Raw genomic sequence first — 22597 nt, forward strand, 5'->3', positions numbered from 1 at the left:
TACTGAAGGACCCACGCTTCACTGAGGTTTCCTTCAGCGGTCTCATTTTAATGTTGATTTTGGAAGTAAACAAGGGTCCTTGCGAGTCACATTTCAGGCAGGTTGTATCCACTTCACAGTAATCTGTCTGGATCAGCTCCTTGAAAGGCCAACGCGTTCCTTGAAAGTGGACACCAAATTTCTTTCCCCACTTACGATGAAACAAGTTAAAACATACAAGGCATTGAAACATGTCAGTTCCTAAAAGCAGAACGCCAAGAGAAAATTCAACTTCGGAGACGTTAAAGCTACCAAAGCCAGACAAATTTCCTGCTTATCGGAAGTACGTATTGCGCAGAGGCTTGAGCAGGGAACCTGTCGCGAAGCTCCAAATAGCCAAGGGACCCGTCGTTAAGATGGCGGTCACATTCCAGCCAATGACAGCTAAGCAGCGTTGGAATGGCCACATGCACAGATCTATGCTACGGCCATAAAAGGTGCATCAAAAGCAGCTGACGTTAATAAATTTGGCTTTAGCCACGGGAATTCACTTTGGAGTTGAACTTGCTTAATAAGATTTCCTAAAAAAAGACAACACCTGGCCTAACGAAAAAGATCAAATTTCTCCTAGCGCTGGAAAGAGGACGAAAAGCTACATTCTTGTCCTCAAGGCCACCCAAGAGAAACAGAAGGCTGAGACGGATCTATATATCGGTATTTTTACAATTCACGCTACCACCAGCTACTTTTAACTGACAGGGTAGAGATGGAAGCGATCACAGTGGTCTGTGGGTATTCTCCTGAGTGATTACGGTAAACTCGGAGATTCCCTTGACTTGCCTTCAAGCCTATGCTCTCTTTATGTGGCGCTCTCCCACATACACACAACGGGATGGTAAAAGTGGATGCATGAAGAGTGAAACTGTGACATTCACTGTAATGCCAGTTATATGGCACCACCAATGAACAATGAGTGCTGAACATTGACAATTCTTAGGAAGAAAACACAACCAACCACAATCAGTGCTTTTTAGGCCCTTCATTTATTAGCATTCTGCGCGAAAAATGCTTTTGCTGGAAAAGTATTAATGCTTACAAGTGAAATACAATGAAAGCTTAGTAATCAAAAGGAAAAGAGAGAGGTCACAACAAAAAACAAAACTATAAGACATTGGTAGCGTGGTTGGCATGTGCACCCACAGGCTTCTGGAAGCATTAATAACCCCATGGGATGAGTACACACACAAAACGAGCAATCACATTTATGAAAGAACTAGCAAAGTAAATATTTTGCATGCTAGGAGAAAAACTGCCATACACAGATGACAGGCAAACACATGTCTAAGGAATGGAGACAGCAAGAGGTCTCTTAGGAACTCTAGCTATAATATGGTGGCAAGAAAAGCGAGGAAAGCTAAATTGTCGGAAGGTTGCTCAAGATGTTTCAAAAACAGCTTCTCGATTGAACTATGTATGGCTTACGACTGTGGTTGGGATGTATAGGGGACAGATTCACACCTATACGCTTTCTCATGTCACAAAACTTTGCAATTTATTCAAAGCAATAGGAGCTCCAGTGCTCTTTCCCTCATCATAAATAGAGCCTGAACATGTTTGCGTTCCGCATTCCAGTTTGCTGGGAAACATGGGGCTCTGATCAATTGGCAAGCATGCTGAACAGAATAAGGGAATTGGAACCAGATGTGAACTCCTAGTGGCTTTACTCTGGCGATATTCCCTTTGGAGATTTTTTGTCTTGGTACATTTTTTCATCTAAATCATTTTTTCAGACTGATTCTTCGATGCAGCCCTTATAATATTTTGTCCTGCCGCCATGTGTGGGAGACCGTTGATACTCCGGTCCCCATTGTATTCATGAGCCGATTTCGGATTGTGAACAGTCCACTCCTAAAAAGATTGGGTATGCCTGGTTGCTGTTTTTATTTATCTTGGGATGGGGTCTACACATTTTCACAGACACTTGGTTGGTTTTATTATTTTTCTTTCACCGTTGGGTTCTTGCTTGGGCTAAAGAAGTGGATTCTGTGCTCCTTGTCCTCTAAATTGGTCCTTCCTATTGCCTTTCAGATTATCCAATGGGTTGTTTGACATGACTGTGTATGTGTATACCTTGTCTTGCTCCTTCCTTGACACCTCAGTCTTTTTATCAAATGACTGTATTATATTGTTCTTTTCGCCCACAGATATGCTCTTTCCGCCCCTATGTACTACTTGGGACCTGTTCTACACCATTCCTTCAAAGGATCTCCATTGAGACCTGAATAATTTGTGTCTTTTATAATATGCGCCCTGATGAAGGAATTTCCCATATTGGCACTGTTCCGAAACGCGCGTCGGCGCTTTTCAGTGTTTGTTTGACTATATGTGTTTGTTGATTGAGTAGAGTATGAATGGTTATGGTTTGGGATTGAGTCAGTATTTGATAGAATGAGTGAGTGATATGTGTGCCAATTTTTAATGTCCTCTGTGTCCCTTGGGCTGATGATTTATCTATTTTTGATTCTTATTTATGTAAAAATGTATGTCCTATTGAATTAAACAAAATGTATTATACTTTTTCTATGAATATAAATAAATGATTTAAAACTTGTAATTTGTGAGCGGTTCTGTGGGCGTTCCTTATTTACTGTTGGAACTTGTTGGGTCCACCGTATTGATTGGGAACTCCCATTTTCATGTTGTTTCTGGTGAACTTGATCATGCCTGCGGGGTATACTCGATGGCACTGCTAAATGCTCATTAACATCAATCAACAAACAATCATGTTTACATTTTTTAATTTTGAAACAAGACATTTTTGCACCACCACTAACATTGGAATACTTCTCTCCCCACAGTAAAATCCTTCCTATTTATAGCATGGATGTCCGATGGGTTTACTCTCCCAGTTCTTGTCTTAAAGTTAAACAATTAATGCAAAGGTTTGATTCTCTAGCGCATCTGTGGATCCCGCATTTGTTGCCATCTGGGTGTTTGTTATCATGATCAAATGTTTATTCGGGATCAGACCCTTCAATATGCCGTTTCTAACCAGGGACATCTAAGATGTGGGGTCCTGCAGAGATCTTTCAGCTCACTGAGTCATCATGCTCAAATTATCCAGCCACTTCCTCCCTTCTTCCTGATTAGCAACATTATCTTGAACCCACTGTCACTCAGATCGTCTGAGTGAATTTGTGCTGTGTAACATTAGGAGAGGCCTCCTTATCTTGGTGCTGGGACATTTTTCTTTAGGAGTACAAAAGGGGGTGGTGATGGACGGAGCATCTGAACCAATCAAACACTCACACCCAGTCAAAAGATCTGGGTTTGATCCATCACCGTTCTTTAGCCCACTCTGCCACCCCAGTTCAGACATGGCTATATGGAAATCAGTCTGACCCTGTGCCACATGGGAACAGTCCAGCCCGAACTTCCAAGCCATGCCTTCCCTGGACCTGAAACAAGCTACCGAGGACCGGTTTCTGTCATTCTGGACAGAGGGTCACACCAGATTTAAGTGGTGTGCCACTCGGCAGCCTCGCTGCACACTCGAACATCGCCACCAAAAAGCTGAAACTTCCATAGAAACTTTGATTTAAAAAATTGTGTTTTTACTCTGTGTCACGTAATCCCTGATCCTCACCTCCACGTTCCCTCACTTCCGGTAGCCGGCTGTTCCCCGGTCTAGTGGTCGATTCAGGACAGCCGCTGCACAGCAGGGCTGAGTGGTGGGTGGGTGGGAGGAGCAACGGGGTTAAAAGACGGGTTGCAGCGGGCGTGCTGTGACAGAGGGACACACCAGATTTAAGTGGTGTGCCACTCGGCAGCCTCGCTGCACACTCGAACATCGCCACCAAAAAGCTGAAACTTCCATAGAAACTTTGATTTTAAAAATTGTGTTTTTACTCTGTGTCACGTAATCCCTGATCCTCACCTCCACGTTCCCTCACTTCCGGTAGCCGGCTGTTCCCCGGTCTAGTGGTCGATTCAGGACAGCCGCTGCACAGCAGGGCTGAGTGGTGGGTGGGTGGGAGGAGCAACGGGGTTAAAAGACGGGTTGCAGCGGGCGTGCTGTGACAGAGGGACACACCAGATTTAAGTGGTGTGCCACTGGGCAGCCTCGCTGCACACTCGAACATCGCCACCAAAAAGCTGAAACTTCCATAGAAACTTTGATTTAAAAAATTGTGTTTTTACTCTGTGTCACGTAATCCCTGATCCTCACCTCCACGTTCCCTCACTTCCGGTAGCCGTCTCTTCCCCGGTCTAGTGGTCGATTCAGGACAGCCGCTGCACAGCAGGGCTGAGTGGTGGGTGGGAGGAGCAACGGGGTTAAAAGCCAGACTGGAGCAAGCGCGCGGCGTGCGCGGCGCGGTTGAGCCGCGGGCGCGCCGAAGACGCGCTTAAGGCAAGCCCGTCTGCGCCCGTCCGCGCCTGGCCGGGACCTGGGGCCACAACCCCTGGCCCAGGGCCCTGCCACACCAGGGAAGCCTTGCTTGCGTTAAATAATAATAAAATTCGTCACATAAACCTGCAGACAGTGGAGACACTCCGGCGGTAGGGGCTGCTGAAACCTACAGTTAAGCCATTCATCAGCAAGACGAGTATAAGGAAGGAAAGAAAAAGGGTAACATCACAGAGCGTTGCCCTGCTCAACACACGCTCCCTCCAAAAACACAATCTGAAGGTGTTTTCGCTGGTCCAAGAAGGTAACCTGGATGTGTTAGGGGTTACGGAAACATGGCTAGAAGATTCGTCCATCCCCGACCTGGTGGCAGCACTTCCACCTAACTTCGGCGCCATTATATACAACAGGAAAGATGGTAGGAAGGGGGGGGAGTTGCCCTCCTTTATAATAACTCCTTAAAAACTGAAACCATCTGTGCAGAAAGTCTGGAGGGTACAGATATGTTGGGAGTCAAGTTTTGTTCTGCCACCAATTGTCTGGTGATACTGCTTGTCTACCGACCCCCAAGGACTCCTCCAGCCTTCATCGAGCCTTTCCTGGGACTGGCCCACGACCTGCGGTCAAGGTATGAGGGTCTCGTGGTTATGGGAGATTTCAATCTCCACTGGGAGGAGTCCCCCAAAGACGCAATGTCAAAACAGCTAGAAGAGGCCATGACCTCGCTAGATCTAATTCAGAGGGTGACTGATTCGACACATAAGAAAGGCCACACATTGGACTTGATCTGGATATCTGTCCCGATGCTGAGCCCAATCACCATCTCGCCCTGCATAAAGTCAGACCATCACCTGCTGCAGGGGAGAATGGCATTCCCAGGGCAAAGCTTATCTTCTCCTGCTGAGTGGCAGGTCGTGAGAAGCTGGAATAAATTAACACAGACACACTGGTCTCCACTCTAGGGAAACTACCCTCCCACCTTAATAGGCTACCTGAGGATGACGCTGAGACGGCCAGCCTCAAATTGTCACAAAAACTTAAAAGCACCATTGAAGTAGTGGCACCAGCCCGTAGGGTTAAAATTGGAGATAAGGGTAAAGGTGCGCCTTGGTTTAATGACGCACTGAGGCTTCTGAAACGCTCCCTACGCCGGAGTGAGAGAGCCTGGCGTAAGGGGTATGATCCCAGTACTCAAGCCATATATACAAAGGAGTTCGCCACCTACAAACAAGCAATCAGGGTCAGGAAAGCTGAGTTCTATGAAGATAGAATTTTGACAGCACTCAATCCCCAGAAAGAAATCTTCAAGGTCCTGTCAAATTTGAGGAAAAAGAAAGAACAGCCCCCCTCCTTCTCGCAAGAAGACTGCCAAAAATGTCAGTTGTTCTTTACCACTAAGATAGCAGACCTCCTGACAGAAATCGAGACCACCCCCAGACTAGACTGCCTGGGAGACATCACAAGAACCATCCCAGCAGTCACTCAGCCCCTAATCTCACTGCCCCTACTCACCAAGGAAACGGTGAGAATAGTGATGGGTCGAGTTAAATCGGGCTCACCGGCTGACCCGTGTCCTCCGAGGATTTACAAACAAGCCTGGCCAGGGCTGGAGGATGACATACTATCGCTCCTGAATAGCTCATTTACAACTGGACAGGTCCCTTCCAACTTCAAGGAAGCCCGGCTGATCCCTCTCTTAAAGAAGGCAGGGGCAGATACTAAGATCATGAAAAACTATAGGCCCATCTCACAACTACCTTTTTTGGCTAAAATAATGGAGCAACATGTGCTGCCCACACTCTCACATCACCTCGAAAACAACCTCCTGTTGGAACCTAACCAGGCCGGTTTCAGGGCCCATCACAGCACGGAATTGGTCATGCTTTCCGTGCTGGACGACCTGAGACTCAGAGCAGATAAAAAAACTCTGTGTGCCCTGGTACTGTTGGACCTCTCCGCGGCATTTGATAAGGTCAATCACGACCTACTACTGTCGCGGAGGTGGGACCTCGGTATTTAGGGCACTGCCCAGGCCTGGCTGACATCTTTCCTTGGTGACCGGGTTCAGAGAGTGCAATTAGCTGACCTGGTATCGGAGGCATTGGGTCTCACATGTGGAGTTCCTCAGGGCTCAGCCTTGTCACCCCTACTGTTTAACGCCTACCTGCAGCCCCTAATTTCAGCACTAAATCAGATGGACTGCAGCATTTATAACTACGCCGATGATACGCAGATTATCATCCAAATTGACAATTCTTCAACGGCATATCAGAGAATGCAAAACATTCTAAAATTTACTGTTAATTGGATGACGGCCAACTCATTAAAAATAAATCCCGACAAGACTGAGGTGCTTGCAATTACGACGGCATCCAGCCCATGGAATGATCTCTTGTGGCCCACTGAACTAGGGCCCTCCCCAGTACCAGCAGAAGCAGTGAAAAGCCTAGGCCTGTATATAGATGCCAAACTCACTATGTCAGCCCAGGTCTCAGCCGTAGAGGGCACATGTGTGGGCCTAATGAGACAACTGCGTAAGCTCTCCACCATTCTGACGGCGGGCACGCTCAGAAGAGCAGTATCTGCTCTGATCCTGGCACGGCTGGACTACGGCAACGTCTTGTATGCCGGTATCTCTTAACAACTGCTGACCAGACTACAAATAGTCATGAATGACGCTGCCCGACTAATCTTTAACAAACTAAGAAGGACTCATGCTACTCCTCTCCTTCACAAGCTCCATTGGCTGCCGGTAAGACAGCGGGCTATGTTCAAGGGCCTGTGCATTACGCATAAAACCTTGTTCGGGCAAGCCCCAAAATACATCAGAGAACGTCTAGTTCCGTACGTTCCCAGCAGGAATTTACATTCGGCAGATGCCGCACTGCTGGGCAGATGCCGCACTGCTGGTCTGCCCTCGGTTCAAACTATCCTCTCTAGGAGGGCGCACATTCTCCTACACAATCCCCATTGCATGGAATAATCTTCCAGAGAGCTTGCGCAAAGAAACGCGTCTACTATCCTTTAGGAAAAAGCTGAAAACTGTGCTGTTTCAGGAGGCATGGGGCAATGCCTAACTGGCCCTCCAACTGGAACTGTGTGCACCCTCTGACAAGCTCTTAGAGACCCCTGGGTGATAAGGCGCTCTATAAATCCAAATACAATACAATACAATACAATTCCAGCCGTCTTCAGCCCGGCTTGCTTGAATCCAGTGGCAAAGTGAGCAAGGGACTCACGTCTGAGCATACCCTGCCACACTTATGGCAGCCAAAGCGTTACAAAAGAGGGTGGTGATGGGCTGAGCATCTGAACCAATCAAACACTCACACCCAGTCAAAAGATCTGGGTTTGATCCATCACCGTTCTTTAGCCCACTCTGCCACCCCAGTTCAGACATGGCCATATGCAAATCAGTCTGACCCTGTGCCTCATGGGAACAGTCCAGCCCGAACTGCCAAGCCATGCCTTCCCTGGACCGGAAACAAGCTACCGAGGACCGGTTTCTGGCATTCCAGCCGTCTTCAGCCCGGCTTGCTTGAATCCAGTGGCAAAGTGACCAAGGGACTCACGTCTGAGCATACCCTGCCACACTTATGGCGGCCAAAGCAGTACAAAAGGGGGTGGTGATGGACGGAGCATCTGAACCAATCAAACACTCACACCCAGTCAAAAGATCTGGGTTTGATCCATCACCGTTCTTTAGCCCACTTTGGTCATATAGCCATGTCTGAACTGGGGTGGCAGAGTGGGCTAAAGAACGGTGATGGATCAAACCCAGATCTTTTGACTGGGTGTGAGTGTTTGATTGGTTCAGATGCTCCGTCTATCACCACCCCCTTTTGTACCATTTTTCTCTAGGAGGCCCAAGATTTCAGTATTCTCTATTTGTCTTCTTACTTTGTCAAGGTTGTCTGCTTCATCTGTTTGTGTACCACGTCATCAGAATAGTCCTTTGCCATCATCCATGATCATCCATGATCACGCAGGCTACATGATCACGCAGGCTACATTGTTCAGAAGTTTTATTTTGCATCACACAGTAATATGTTTCCAGAAACATGAACTGGCACACTTGAATCTCTGCATATCCAAGGTTAGCTCTCTCTGCACTGTTATCCGACAGCTGAAGACCTCCTTCCTCAAAGCTTTTTCTGTCGCCACAATTTTCTACACTAAGGTTGAGAATCAGGGCATGTGGTGAATGCATAAGTTCATCCATAAGGAGCAGGTCAGAACCACAGTTAGGGCAATTTTATTTTAACTGCGAGAACAAAGGCAGATTTTACTAAGTCTCCTATATGCTGCAAAGGTGGGACCGTAATCAACAACAGGCTTGAATACAGTAACAAGCTTTATGCCGATTTGTCTTAATATCTTTTTTAAAGGCCCTAGTTTGCACAAATTGCTTCATAAGGCAAAAGGTGGGGGTGGGTTAGGCAGATAAGTCATATTTCTAATTAGCGTTCATTACTCCAATGGCTGCCAGTAGCTGTCGGGATACAATTTAAATAAGAATGGCTGCCCCATAAAAAACGTACAGGAAAGGATGACGATTACTTATTAACACAGATTTAGATATAAGGCCAGCACAATTTATTGTGGGTCTGAAAAACTACAGCCATTAAGTACACTCCCATTAAAAATGATTAGTAGCCGGAAGTAGGCTTCAGACAGCCAATTGTTTGTATTTACGAGTTTTAACTGATTTCTGTTTTTATTTTTCAGCAAGATTCTAGGTCTAATTTTGTTTTGTGTTAGCTTTTTTCTTGAATTATTTTATCCTATTTAGAAGTTTGCTTTATTTTTTACTATTCCACTCTCGCCTACTGGCTGTTGTCAAGGGCATCCCGAGGTGGGAGGGACATTTCTCTCTGCTGCCGGACACGCCCTTTGGCTTTCTGCAGGCTGGCCAGGCAGCCAGGTTAACATGTATCTTGCAAGTCCGTGCTTCGGAGGTAAGATCGCTGAGCCTTCTCCCAGCTTGCCAATTCTTGCAAAAGGAAGCGTTTTTGAGGTAGCACTAGCAGCTGGATGAAGTGCACACGGATCTATCAAAATAACCTTTCCTGAAGAAACATTCAGGTTGAGCTAGTTAATTTCCATTCACATTTGGATGGAGGGTGAGATCTGGTTGCAATGACTAGTATCACATGAATAGTCAAGAATGATCTTCAAGAAGAATTGTGTATATAACCCATCACAAAAAAGAATTAAAAGTTTTACTGGAATGCATGGGAATTCATAATGAAAATGCGTTGATTGTATGTTGCTTTATTCTTTACTTCTTGTAAATAACAGCTGTTTCAAATATCCAGTTTAATGGTACTCATCTTAATGACATGAGAAAGATGCAAGGCGGGGTAGGCCTTGCAAGAATTCGAACTTGAGATCTGCAGACCCTAACAGATGGGAGGAGTGAGCATTAACTTACTGCAGCCAACTCGTTGATTCAGGATAACACATACGTACACGTACATGTCTAGCTTTGTAAGTTGTCGACACCATCTCTCTAGCCCATTTTCGGCCTGTGAGGTGCAGTTCATTGCTTTCCATAGCATAGGTAAGTGACAGGGCACAGGCTTGTGGGTATGGAAATAGGTTGGCACTAGTCTTGATTTCCCACCTCTTCTGGACTCCACTGTGCACTGGATCCATAAAAAAGTCAGAGTAGAGTGTAAAGTAGTCTGTGGCACATAAACCTTTGCTCGCCAAAAGTCAATAAGTAGTCACCCATCGTAATCTCCCAAGCCTTCAGTCCCAGTTCACAGAACAGAAACATTCTTAAATAACTGTTGAATTCACAAAGAAAGGGATGGCCCCTGACTCTGGTAGCATAGGGCGGCCTTCCACCCATATCAAAGAGTAAAACAGCCATGCACGGTGGCCAAGGTGCTTCAAAAATGATGCCATGGTCTTTCTGACATACCATTCATTCTAGCACTCAATAGCTCCAGAACAGCACAACCCTCTGCACCTGCATAATATCTACGAAATCAGAACCCACATACACCCTGCATTTCTGGATGCAACACCCCATTGTTTCCAACGGAATCGTTTGTAAACAGTTAGGGGAGTCATGTTTGAGCTATAACACAAATAAATAAACAATCAAACAGACTTCCCTTGACTCTGGCAGAGCACCTCAATAGTGTGAAAAATGATGGCAACATTGGGGCCACGGCCAATTAGCAGAGCACACACTAACCCTACGAAGAATAAAAGGGGAAATGACGCGACCTTGTCCTCAGATAAAGAAGAGCCCATAAAGGCTATCGGGCAGGCGGCGACGGAAGGCAGATGGGGGAGCATTTTAAGAGTTGACATTCTATATATCCCTGCAAATATTTGAGGTCTGTTTACAACCTGCGCCCAGAAGAGGCCAATTCCCCTGTGCCGCTTCAAAGCAACGAATAACGCTCATTAATTAACCTCGTCGATAAAACCCAACCACACAGCACAGCCTCGGTCCCTTCCAGCCTCGCAGGGCAGTAAAATGTTTTAGAGTTCCGAGCAAACACGGACGTGATACGTGACTCGCAGTAAAATATTTCCTGTCGAGTGTACACTTACTCCAGCCGGTGAACGAGGAGCGGAACCCGCCCTGCCAGGGGCGTAACGCGGGTCTCCGCAGTCCAGAGGGCCCCCAAAGCTTCATGGAGCCCCATTCAGCCCAAGGCCAATGACTATGTATCTGTTACAAATATGGAGCGCTAAGAGCTTCTGAGGGGCCACCTTTTTGCGTTAGGGCATTGCGTCCTAACCTTACATTTTCATTCAAAGTGGCTGCATGGAAACCCCATTCTCCAAAGATAATAACCCACCTGTCCCCCCCTCTCCCCACCTCCGGGGCTGAGCCACGCTCCACTAGCAGAGGAACAATAGGGTTTGGCGGGCATTGTGTGAAGGTGACACCAGACGAGGAGACAATGGCGCAGGCTCACCTGTGTACACGGACAGGCAGAGCAGGGTCGCCAGCAGCTCCAGGCCCAGCACTCCCAGGATAAGGTAGATGTACAGGGGGCTCTTCAGCGCGAAGGACAACTGCATGGACAACAGCAGCAGCAGCCCGGCGTTCCCTGGAACCACGAGAAAAGAAGTTTACATGTAATACATGTATGACAGCAGCAGCCAGAAAACATCACACAACCCCCGTGCCCTTCTTCTGTACACCCAGAACGTCAACATGAAACGCAAACACGCGAGTCAAAGTATGTGGAGGAAGCACCCATGTACTGATGGACACACGTCCTCTGAAACTCACTCAACGGTAAGCTCGACTGTAAATACCAACAGGTGAGAGGAATGGAAACAGAATAAGAAAACAGAAAGGCAGAAGGAATGCCAGAAAGAAAGGTTACAAATAATAGAGAAACGCATATACTGCCGAATAAATACATGAAACACTAAATGACAGACTATAACCTATGCATATATATACCACAGTACGTTCATCCATGCAGCATAATACGTTGTGGGCATTCCACACTACAAAACAGCTACAGGACAAACAACCCTTAACATTACTACAACATTATTTAATGGTATGTTTTTGCCAATTATATCATGTAGAAGTGAAGTTTGGAAAATAACAGAAAGAAACAAACTGTACTTTTGTCGATCCCTGCACAGAAACAGCCCTGCTGTCTGGGTACGTCTGTGTGTTTGCATAGTATACAACTAGAGAGTGCACAAAGGTGCACAGAACAATGGACACAACCCTGTGACACGATTCGTGATCTCAACGGGGCAGGGTATTTAGGGGGCAATGGGTTCCAATTGTGTGAGGTGGAAAAATGTTCCTTAAAGAGGTGTCTAGTTCCTCTGGTCTGAGTAATAGTCTACTAAGGCAGATGTTCACTTGGCAGTCATAAGATCAAAATCAAATCATATGGATAAAAACACCAGGGGATCCCAGAAAGGGTAGGCCTGCAGCAGACTGTGTCAATCCCTCCTACCCCATCCATCATTATTAACAATCAAGAATCAGAAATATGAACAAGTACCAGAAAATTAGAAGTCAGAGACTATTCAGTAATGACAAAAATTATCTTCGCCTAACAGTATCCCAAGCCCAAAAGCCAGAGGACAAAGTATTTCCCTACCGCCCATGAGGTTCACAAATACACAACAAAGTTCCCTGCCTATAGGCGCAAAAAATACCCAGAACATATGTGTTAAAGATGTATAGAAATCCAATTATTTATAAGCACTAGCACATTAACATGACTAGATACGTTCAGAATGCAAAAACAAAAGGCAAACTGCAGCTGCCAATATCCACACAACACAGCACTACTGGCACAAACTGTATCGACACACAAATCATACTCCTTCCAAACAGACATGCGCAGATGCACAGAAAACCAAATAGAAGGACAGCAGTTGAGTGCTAAGCTAACATTCCATTCGCACAATACACAAATCGTCTTAAGGAAGCTGCAAAAAATATGAATGCAAAATCTTACACTAAAGCTCCACGCCCAGGGTAAAGAAGGGCTGACAGTACAGGAGCCACCAGAAGCAATAGGAGACTCCCGATGTACCAATAAGTTGGGAAAAAAACAGGAAGGGGCAGACAACGGACTAATCTGCCACCACCAATTAATTACACATTGTAGTTCATACGATACCCATACAACTCATACTATGGCTCCTATCACAATATGTTCTATTACCAATTGTCACCTCTCTGCTGAATATCACACTAACCCCTTACTGCAAACTAACACCCGTGCAAACAGCTACAACCTTACTACTCAACTACTGTAGGTCCCTGGATCATGAAGAACTGCCAATTAAACAAGCATTGGCATAGCCAATAGGTCTCGCCTTTGGGACCTTATTCATTCAAGTTAATGTTGTTGCACCAAGGATATTGTGCTGCATAACTCAATACTTATAAGGTGCCAAAAGTGAGACCTATTGGCTATGCCAATGCTTGTTAAAAATTGGGACAATAATACTGGTGGAACATGTGTTCGGTAATGGAGCGTTAGTTAAATTATTGAAAACATTTAACAGTAGTGGGGCCCAGAAATCAGGTTTGTGTTTGATGAGATCAATGGGTGGCCCGTTCGGACCTGGTGCTTTGTTGCCCACACTCTGACGGATGGCTTCCGCAACCTATGTTAACAAAATTGGGACCCTAGATGGAGTCCTATGCTTGAAGGGATCGGGTTTTAGTGCGGGTACTTGGTAGGTCGTAGAAAAATGACTTTCCCAGGTTGAACCTATTATGTTGCAGCTTATAGGGATTAACGGCTGTCCCATTGTTCTTAGGTTCTTAACGGTAGTCCAAAATATATTGCCGTTTTTTTAGGCTGGCAGCATTAACAAGTGCATCCTGATCTTTTAATAGTTATTCCTTTTTTTAGCAATACCTGACTTATACTTCTGCCTTGACAGCTTGACCAGTGAATTACACCTCGGACTATGTGACAGGGCCTTACGTAACTGCCTATTGGCCTCTGAACATTCATGGTTAAACCATCAGGGTTCACATTGCACTGGGGTGGTAGGTTTTGACAGCAGAGATTTAATGGCTCCACAAAGTTTGGTAAAAGCATTAATTACCTCTGGATAAGGGGCCAAAGGCAACATCCGCGCATCCTGGCCAAGCAACTATGGGGTTTGCAGTCCCCCGCACAAAGATGCTGTCGGTTTTCTGAATCGTCGGTTCAGGCACAAGCTGATTCACTTTAAGTTCCAATGGAGAGCATACATGTCCCCAGCGAAAATAAACTTCACTGACAGCAACCGACCACACATGTGCCCTAAGTGTGGAGTGCAACAAGCTGATTTTGCTCATATGACTTGGAATTGTGTAAAGATTGCGGGTTACTGGAGAGCAATTTACACAATTTAATTGGGTTTGATTCTCCTTGATATAGCCCCCACACTCAAGATGGACCAGCAAGGATACGTGCATATATTCCCTAAACAGCTGCACAAATGTATTTCCATTGCCCCATTACTTGCAAAAAGGGGATAGCGCTACACTGGGACAGCAGAATCACCCCTACAACAAAAGCTTGGCTTAATAGCCTCATATATTGTAACATGAATTGCGAGCTGTTTGCAACAACTCAACCCTTGGCATCTAGACCCAAGGACATTTGGAGTCCTCTTGCTACTTGCTGGACATTGGTACTGCCCCTACTTCACAGCAGCCTGCAGGGATGGAATCTACGGGGTGGGTTAACCCATCAGTACCGAACTTGATATAGACATAAATCTTTTGCCTGGAGGAACGGGTGGTAAGCCTGAATGGATGGGATCGCTGCCAGGTTGATTAAATGTTGACAATGCAGTATATAATGCATATGTCGCTCCAGTATCACAGTTCATTGTGTTTTAGATCATCCCTCATTCTTTGTATTGCTGCAGTGGGTAACCAAGTAATTCTTGTTGTGTATCAATATGATGAAAATGGTATATAAAGTTTATAAAAAAAAATCCCATTTTGATCTGCAACTACGTCATTCTGTAATTGGCTTGTGATATTGTACAAGAGCTATAAGCAAACTGATAAGTTATGATAAGTTGGAACCACACTATGATGCCATGTTTCATAATGAACTGGCAGCCTTTCCATGGGCACATAAAAAAGGTTCTGTCTCACACGGGAATATTAAGTGAACAGAAAACTATTGCATCTAGTATGTTTCTAGCCTCAGGTGTCAATCATCTGCTTTAATTAAATAGTTCCATGTTTCAGAACGTCCCCACGACATGAGAGGTGTCCTCCCTTCCTACCCAGCTATGGTTAAACAACATTTATATCTAGCAATCATGTATAAGAACAGCGAGAAGCACCCCTGGAATAACTCGTTCAAAATAAATGAAGTGTCTCAATGTCCAAAGGCCGCCATCTTTAGGGACCCTGGTGTCTTAGAAAACGGTATTGGTAGGGTAACGTGCAGGAGCATATCATGGTTTATTTTTGCCCTGGGACCTTGGCGTGTGTGGTAGAGAAGTTTTTTTATTTCAATTGGTGAACTTTATTTCAATTATTTCAATTTCTTCTGGTTTTGAAAGGACAAAGATAAAATTAATAAAGAGAGAGAGAGAGAGCGAAAGAGAGAGAGAGAGTGTGTTTGTGTGGGGGTGTTTGTGCGTGTATGTGATTTTTTAACGCTCTAACGGTTATGCTTACAATAAACTGATAAATTGAAAATGAGTATTATTGATTTTGGTATCAACAGCATGCATTATTTAGGCAAATTAGAATCTCAATTTGTAGTGAATACTATATACATTTCCAACCTCAATGTCAAAGGGACTATAGAAGAAAGTGAACGCTTTCGACTTTCTAATAATCTCAGTACACAACATTGCACTGAGAGCGCCCTCATACAACACTCGTCAGTGGCCCAATCTCCTGCGTGGCACCTTCCAACAGACTTGGCTTTGAAATCAAACGATAAGTGTATTTTCGTGTTTTTCTTTAGAGCTATGAGACTACAGGCCCCAGCATGCAAAGGGATGTTGGTTAAAAAGCCAGGGCTGGCTGACAGCATCACAAGTGACACGGGGGCAATTGGTCAGCTGTTCACCAAGCCCATAATAAGTTGAGGGGGGCATTTTAAAACCAGGTCTGGATCCTAGTCTAAAACATCGGACTCAGTCACCGGAGCGCTCTGACAAACCCAGATTTATCGCTAACGCGTCCACTACCAGCGCGTCATGTTTTCCCCTTGTGAGTCACAACTTTGCATCAACTAATGTGCCATTGACAGGTGAGCTAAATGGAAAATAAATAGGTTGTTTTTTGGGGGGCTAGCTGTGATGAGCCCATAGCGGTAAATGCGAGTGTGGTATGCTAATCGGCCGAATCTCCCCAAATTCCAGACACACATCACAGCTCGCCACGGCAGGGAGTTCACACCTTCGCAGTCAGTAATTACACTGTCAGGGGGAAGAGGCATCGGCGGGCAAGCATGATTTGTGGCAGTTTATTAACGTTTTACGGGCTTGTCTAGCACATATATATCCTCTATGATTTGTAAGAACTTGGCCATAAAATACATTGAGTGGTATTGGGGTGGGGGTACAAAGGTATATGGGGCGGATTGGAGTTATCGCTTTTGAAAAGTTTGAATGCTGAGACAGCGAAAGGAGAGGTAAACCTTGTAGAGTAAACAAAATGTGCATCAAGTTTCTAAAATCCCGAACCTCTCATTCGTTCAGTGTGATATTTAATTATTGTAAGGGACTGTTGTTTTTCGAATGTCCCCAGACTTACCAACTAAAAAAACAAAGACTTGCCAACTAAAAAAACAAGCATTGATCGCGGACGCGAAAGTGAAAGTGGGACAGTGAAAGAGCAAGCAGTGTTGGAATTCAGACCTGGGGCCACGAGACGCGGTCTGTGGTGGGGAGGGGCATGCGCTAGTCTGGAGAGCAAGCAAGAGGAAATTGCGCGTGCATGCGCGCTTAACTGCAAGTCTTAGGCCACAAGCAAAAGCTTGTAGTCGCATTTCTAAAGCCCCCACTCACTAAATGTCTCACCAGAGCAGCGCAAGCGCTGGCTCAGGCGATACCTAATAAAGGAGATTGTTACTACATCAGATGAGTCAAGTGTACCAGAAATTAACATCTCTATCGCCAGAGAGAACCTCCGCCTTCAAATAAGAGGCACAGGCTCTGATTCATTGCAAATGTAGGATGCCACATGTGAACACAATCCAAACTTTATCACCGGCTCTCCTGCACACTATGGACACCCCACACATACCCAGAGCATTCCACAACAACCCTAAGCAAAGAGAACTTATCTCCTATGAACCTGTGAGCTTGATGCCACCCATAACAATGCAATCATTTTAGACACCTGTGGCGCTGCCTAATAAGGGACAGCACATCTGAAAGCCTAGACAGAACTGTATGTGAATGCATCTGAGCCATAAACAGCTTACAGAAGCATTATGAGAAAACCAGACCCTGGACCTCTAGCCCTAGTACCTACCTACATGCCCCTGACATCCCAGGCCCTTAATCCCCAACCACTGCTTTTTACAGCATTCACATACAGCACAAAAACAACAATACTTGCTACAAAGTTTCCGGGAAGACACCAAGAGCCAACCACTGCCACACAGGACACTATCAGGGACTCCAGCTCCAGAAGCAGAGGCCACCAAGTGGCTGCACTGATGAAGGTTACCAGAAGCACACAGGGCGCAGGCAAGTAGAGATGCTCTACTATTTAGGACAAAAGCAGAAGACTCTTTAGAAAGTGGGATGCCATCCTCATGTAGCACTATGCCCAGGAACAAAGCACACTGATATATATATATATATATATCCTGAATCACCCCAAGTGGGGTATCTCCACGCTAGGACATTGCTGAAAGGTAGTAGACAGAAGGAAGTGGTCCAGAATTAGAACAGGTAGGTTTTTAGTTTTTTTCTGAAAGTCAAATAGTTAGATGAAGAACGGATGTCCAGAGGAAGATCATTCCAGTATTTGGGGCCAAGATAGGAAAAAGATCTGCCTCCCATTCTGGCTTGTTTAATACGGGGAATCACAAGAAGACCTTTCCCTTCCGAACAAAGAGTACGTGAGGGAGTATATTTAGACAGTTTATTGACAAGATAGGCTGGTCCCAGTTGGTTTAGACTTTTGTATACTATGCAACAGATTTTAAAGTGTATTCTTTTGCGAATGGGAAGCCAATGGAGTTTGCGTAGAAGAGGAAGAGAGTGGGTACGATACGAGGAACTCGTAACCAGGGGGGCCGCCGTGTTTTGTACAACCTGCAATCTCTGAAGAGCAGATTCTTTAGCGGAGATCAGCAAAGCATTGCTGAAGTCCAGGCGGCTAAGTACCAATGCATGGATCAGGGTCTTTCGTGTGGAAGAGGGAAGAAAATGGAAAACTTTGCGCAATAGGCTAAGAGCGTGAAAGCATGCTCGTTTAGTAGCGCCTATGTGTTCATCCATATTCAAGTTGTTATTTAGGAGAACCCCAAGGTTTTTGACTACTGGTTTGGGCGTGGGGGCTGCACCAAGTTCTTCAGGCCACCACCTGGGGGTCCAGCGAAGCGTGGCATCTTTGAAGAGCATGATTTCCGTTTTACCCGTATTGAGCTGCAAAAAATTGCAGCTCATCCAGGAAGAGATTGCATTTATTCCCTTAGCAAATGTATCTTGGATGTTAGGGTTATTTTTACCAAAAGACAGAAGAAGTTGTGTATCATCTGCATAGGAGATAGGATTAAACCCCATGTTCCTAAGGAGTGACGCTAGGGGGGCGATGTACACATTAAACAGGGTCGAGCTGAGACAGGAGCCCTGGGGAACCCCTTTAGTTACCGATGTGGTGTTAGATTTAAAGGGTCCAAGAATAACTGTTTGTGTTCTGTCTTTGAGAAAGTCCTTCAACCAATCAAGGGCAGTGCCCCGAATGCCAATAGAATGTAGTCTGTCTAGCAGGATCTGGTGGGAGATAGTATCAAACGCGGCCGACAGGTCGAGCAGTATAAGAATTACTGCCCGGCCTGCGTCCGCTTGCATGCGAATGTCATCTACCACATTGATCAAGGCCAGTTTGGTGCTGTGCCGAGGTCGAAACCCTGATTGAGAAATGTCGAGGCAGTTAGAGGACTCCACAAAGGCTGATAGGTGCTTATTAGTATGTTTCTCTAGCAATTTGATATACAGAGGAAGCAGTGAGATGGGTCGGTAGTTTGTGACAACATTCGATGGTAATTTGTCGTTTTTCTTGATTGGCATGACCTGTGCAGTTTTCCATTCTTTAGGAAGTGTGCCTTGGCTAATGGAACAGTTGAGAACAGGGCAAAGGGGTTCCGCCAATTCTGTGGCGAGTTTTTTTACGCTTTTAGCTGGTATAAGGTCTAGAGGGGAACCGGATTTGGCAGATTTTAATAGGTTCTCTGTATCTTGTATAGTGAGGAGAGGGACATCTTTCAGTATGTACAGGCTAGGGGGATCAAGGGATCCTTGCATAGGGAAATATCTAAAGTTATTATTAGAGGAAAATATTTTGTTGTATATTTCCTCTATTTTATGTGTAAAGTGGTCGGCAATATTGTCACATAAGGATTGTGAAAACTCTTCCTCCGGATTGCAAGCTTTGGGATTGATCAGAGTATTGAGAATGTGGAACAAAGATTTTGATGTATTATCTGCTTGATCAATTTGGGTAGCTATGTAATTCTTCCAGGCTTTCCTAAGATTTTTGTGATAGTTGTCAAGGGCAGATTTGAATTTTCCTTTGGCCAGCATGTATGTATGTATGTATGTGTATATACATATATATATATATATATATATATATATATATATATATATATATATATATATATATATATATATATATATATATATATATATATATATATTAACAACACAAGGTAGCCCAAGGAGAAACACCACAAGGCAGTAGATTCCGTTCGTTTATTTTCCTTTTTCAGCAGCTTGCAAACAGGCTTTCAGCATAACTGGCATTGCTTGATATAAATGGCCAAACGCGTTTCAGGAACAGAACTTCCTTTCTTCAGTGGCACAGGATGCAATGAACACAGAGCAGCATTGCTTACGCATATTGAATATGCTACTTACCAGTATGCATCTGTTCTTGGCATGTAGGGCTGCTAACATTCATATCTTTTGCATTAGATCGCCGCCTAGTGTTGGGTCCGGATGATCGCACATTGTTGTCCTGGAAGAGTCTTCGAAGTATCCTGAGATAGGTGGCTCCTCCCCTGGACTACAGTGCGCATGGGCATCGGCTCCATCCCCAGATTGTTTTGCGCCATTGTGGCAGAGATGGAGTGTAAAGTGTAAAGGATGTCCATGCTAATGATTGAATGCAAGAGTATGTCTGCAGCTGCGACAGGCACCGGGGAGGAGGGTGGGCAATATGAATGTTAGCAGCCCTACATGCCAAGAACAGATGCATACTGGTAAGTAGCATATTCAGTTCGAGGCATGTGGGCTGCTAAATTCATATCTTTTGCATAGAATAGATAGCAGTCCCTCCATTAGCGGTGGTTGCCCGTGCCAGCTGCAGAAACTTGAAAAAGTGTTTTGAGAACAGCCTGTCCTACAGCTGCTTGCTGCTTGGAATGCACATCAACACAGTAGTGTTTTGTAAAGGTATGTGGTGTAACCCACGTGGCTGCTCTACAAATGTCTTCTAAAGGAATGTTCCCCAGGAAAGCCATAGATGCCCCCAATTTGGGTGTGGAGTGCGCCCTTGGGGGTATTGTCAAGGTACGTTTAGCCTTCTGATAACAGATTTGGATGCACTTAACAATCCACCTGGCTATTCCTGCTTTGGAAATAGGGTTGCCTTTGTGCTGTGGCGAGAAGGCAACAAAAAGTTGTTTAGTTTTCCTAAAGTGTTGTGTCCTGTCAATATAGTACATCAATGCCCTCCTGACATCCAAAGTATGAAGCATTCTTTCCGCCACCGTTTGTGGGTTTTGGAAGAATGCAGGCAAGTCAATAGTTTGGTTGAGATGAAACTGTGACACCACCTTCGGAAGGAATTTGGGGTTAGTACGCAGTACCACCCTATTTGGATGAATCTGAAGGAATGGCTCTTGTATTGTGAGAGCTTGCAGCTCACTAACACGCCTCAGTGACGTAATAGCTATTAGGAAAGCTACTTTCCACGTTATGAACTGGAGTTCACACGAGTGTAGTGGCTCAAAAGGTGGTCCCATCAGTCTGGTGAGGACCACATTGAGGTTCCACACCGGAGCTGGCGGTGTTCTTGGGGGAATGACTCGTTTCAGACCTTCAAGAAAAGCCTTAATGGCAGGCACTCTGAAGACAGAGAGATGCTGCCTGTTCTGAAGATAAGCTGCTATGGCGGATAGATGTATCCGAATGGAAGTGTATGCTAGATTGCACTTGTAAAGATGTAACAGATAGCAAATGATGTTAGGGATAGATGCATCTAGCGGGTTGATGTTATTAGCCGTACAGTAAATGACAAAACGCTTCCATTTTGCAGCATAGCATGCTCTGGTAGTAGGCTTTCTCGCCTCCTTGATGATGTCCATGCATTCTGGAGGTAGGTGAAGGTATCCAAACTCTAGGACTTCAGGAGCCAGATCGCCAGGTTGAGCTGTTGCGGATCTGGATGCTGAATGTCTCCATGGTTCTGCGTCAAATTCTGGGCGTGAGGCGCAGCCTTTGATGCGGCACCACCGAGAGTTCTAGAAACGTGGTGTACCATGCTTGGCGCGCCCACGTTGGAGCAACTAGGATGAGTGTCATCGAGTGCTGCCTTAGTTTTCTTGCCACCAGCGGTATCAGAGGGGCTGGCGGAAAAGCGTACGCAAATCTGCCTGTCTGGTCATCCATATCGCATTCCCCTGCGACTGTGGGTGAGGGAACCTGGCGGCAAAGTGTTGGCATTTTGCGTTTTCGTTTGTGGCAAACAGGTCTATCTCCGGCTGACCCCACTGCTGGAAGTACGGGCGGAGTACTGATGGGTGTAACTCCCACTCGTGCATTTGATGGCTGTATCTGCTGAGCAGATCCGCCATCTGATTGTCCTTGCCCGGGAGGTGTTCTGCCATGAGGAAAATGTTCCTCTGAATGGCCCACTTCCACATGCTCTGAGCCAGATGAGACAGCTGTGGCGAGTGGGTGCCCCCCTGCTTTTGAATATAGTACATCGCGGTCATGTTGTCCGTCCGGACTAACACTACCTTGTTGCACAGATGTACATTGAAGGACTTAAGCGCCATGAAGATTGCCATCAGTTCCAGATAGTTGATGTGCATCTTCTGTTGCTGCGTCGTCCATAGTCCCTGCACTGTGTAAGTGAGCAGATGAGCTCCCCATCCCTGGAGAGACGCGTCCGTTGTCAGGATAATCTGTGGCACTGGCTCCTGGAACAGTCGGCCCTTGCAAAGGTTGTGTGGATTCCACCAATGCAGAGAGTCGTACGCCCGATTGGTAACCAACACTAGGTCTGTTAATTGTCCCTGAGCCTGTGTCCACTGATCTGCTAAGCACTCCTGGAGCGGACGCATATGTAAACGTGCGTGAGGTACTATGAAGATGCAGGAGGCCATCATGCCAATCAACTGCATGAACACTCTCGCTGGGAGCGAGTGTTGTGGTCTGAACTTTTGGATTAGAGACTGCATGCTGTCTATCCTGACTTGGTTCGGCTGAGCCATGGCCGTCAGGGTATTGATCGTCGCACCTAGAAACTGCCGG

The 22597-nt window shown here is 45.6% G+C and overlaps 1 protein-coding gene across 2 annotated transcripts in view; it reads right to left on the reverse strand.

Moving 5' to 3' along the window:
* Positions 1-22597, reverse strand: part of TMEM192 (transmembrane protein 192) — a 419027-nt gene that overhangs the window by 222232 nt on the left and 174198 nt on the right. The window contains exon 4 of one of the 2 annotated variants that reach the window (XM_078677019.1): positions 11332-11466. The exons of the other annotated variant lie outside the window; for it this stretch is intronic. Coding sequence (XP_078533145.1) covers positions 11332-11466 — 135 coding nt within the window. The remainder of the gene's footprint in view (positions 1-11331; positions 11467-22597) is intronic. 2 annotated transcript variants of the gene reach the window in all.

This window comes from Lissotriton helveticus, chromosome 2_1, assembly GCF_964261635.1.
Source record: "Lissotriton helveticus chromosome 2_1, aLisHel1.1, whole genome shotgun sequence".
NCBI classification, from domain to species: Eukaryota; Metazoa; Chordata; class Amphibia; order Caudata; family Salamandridae; genus Lissotriton; species Lissotriton helveticus.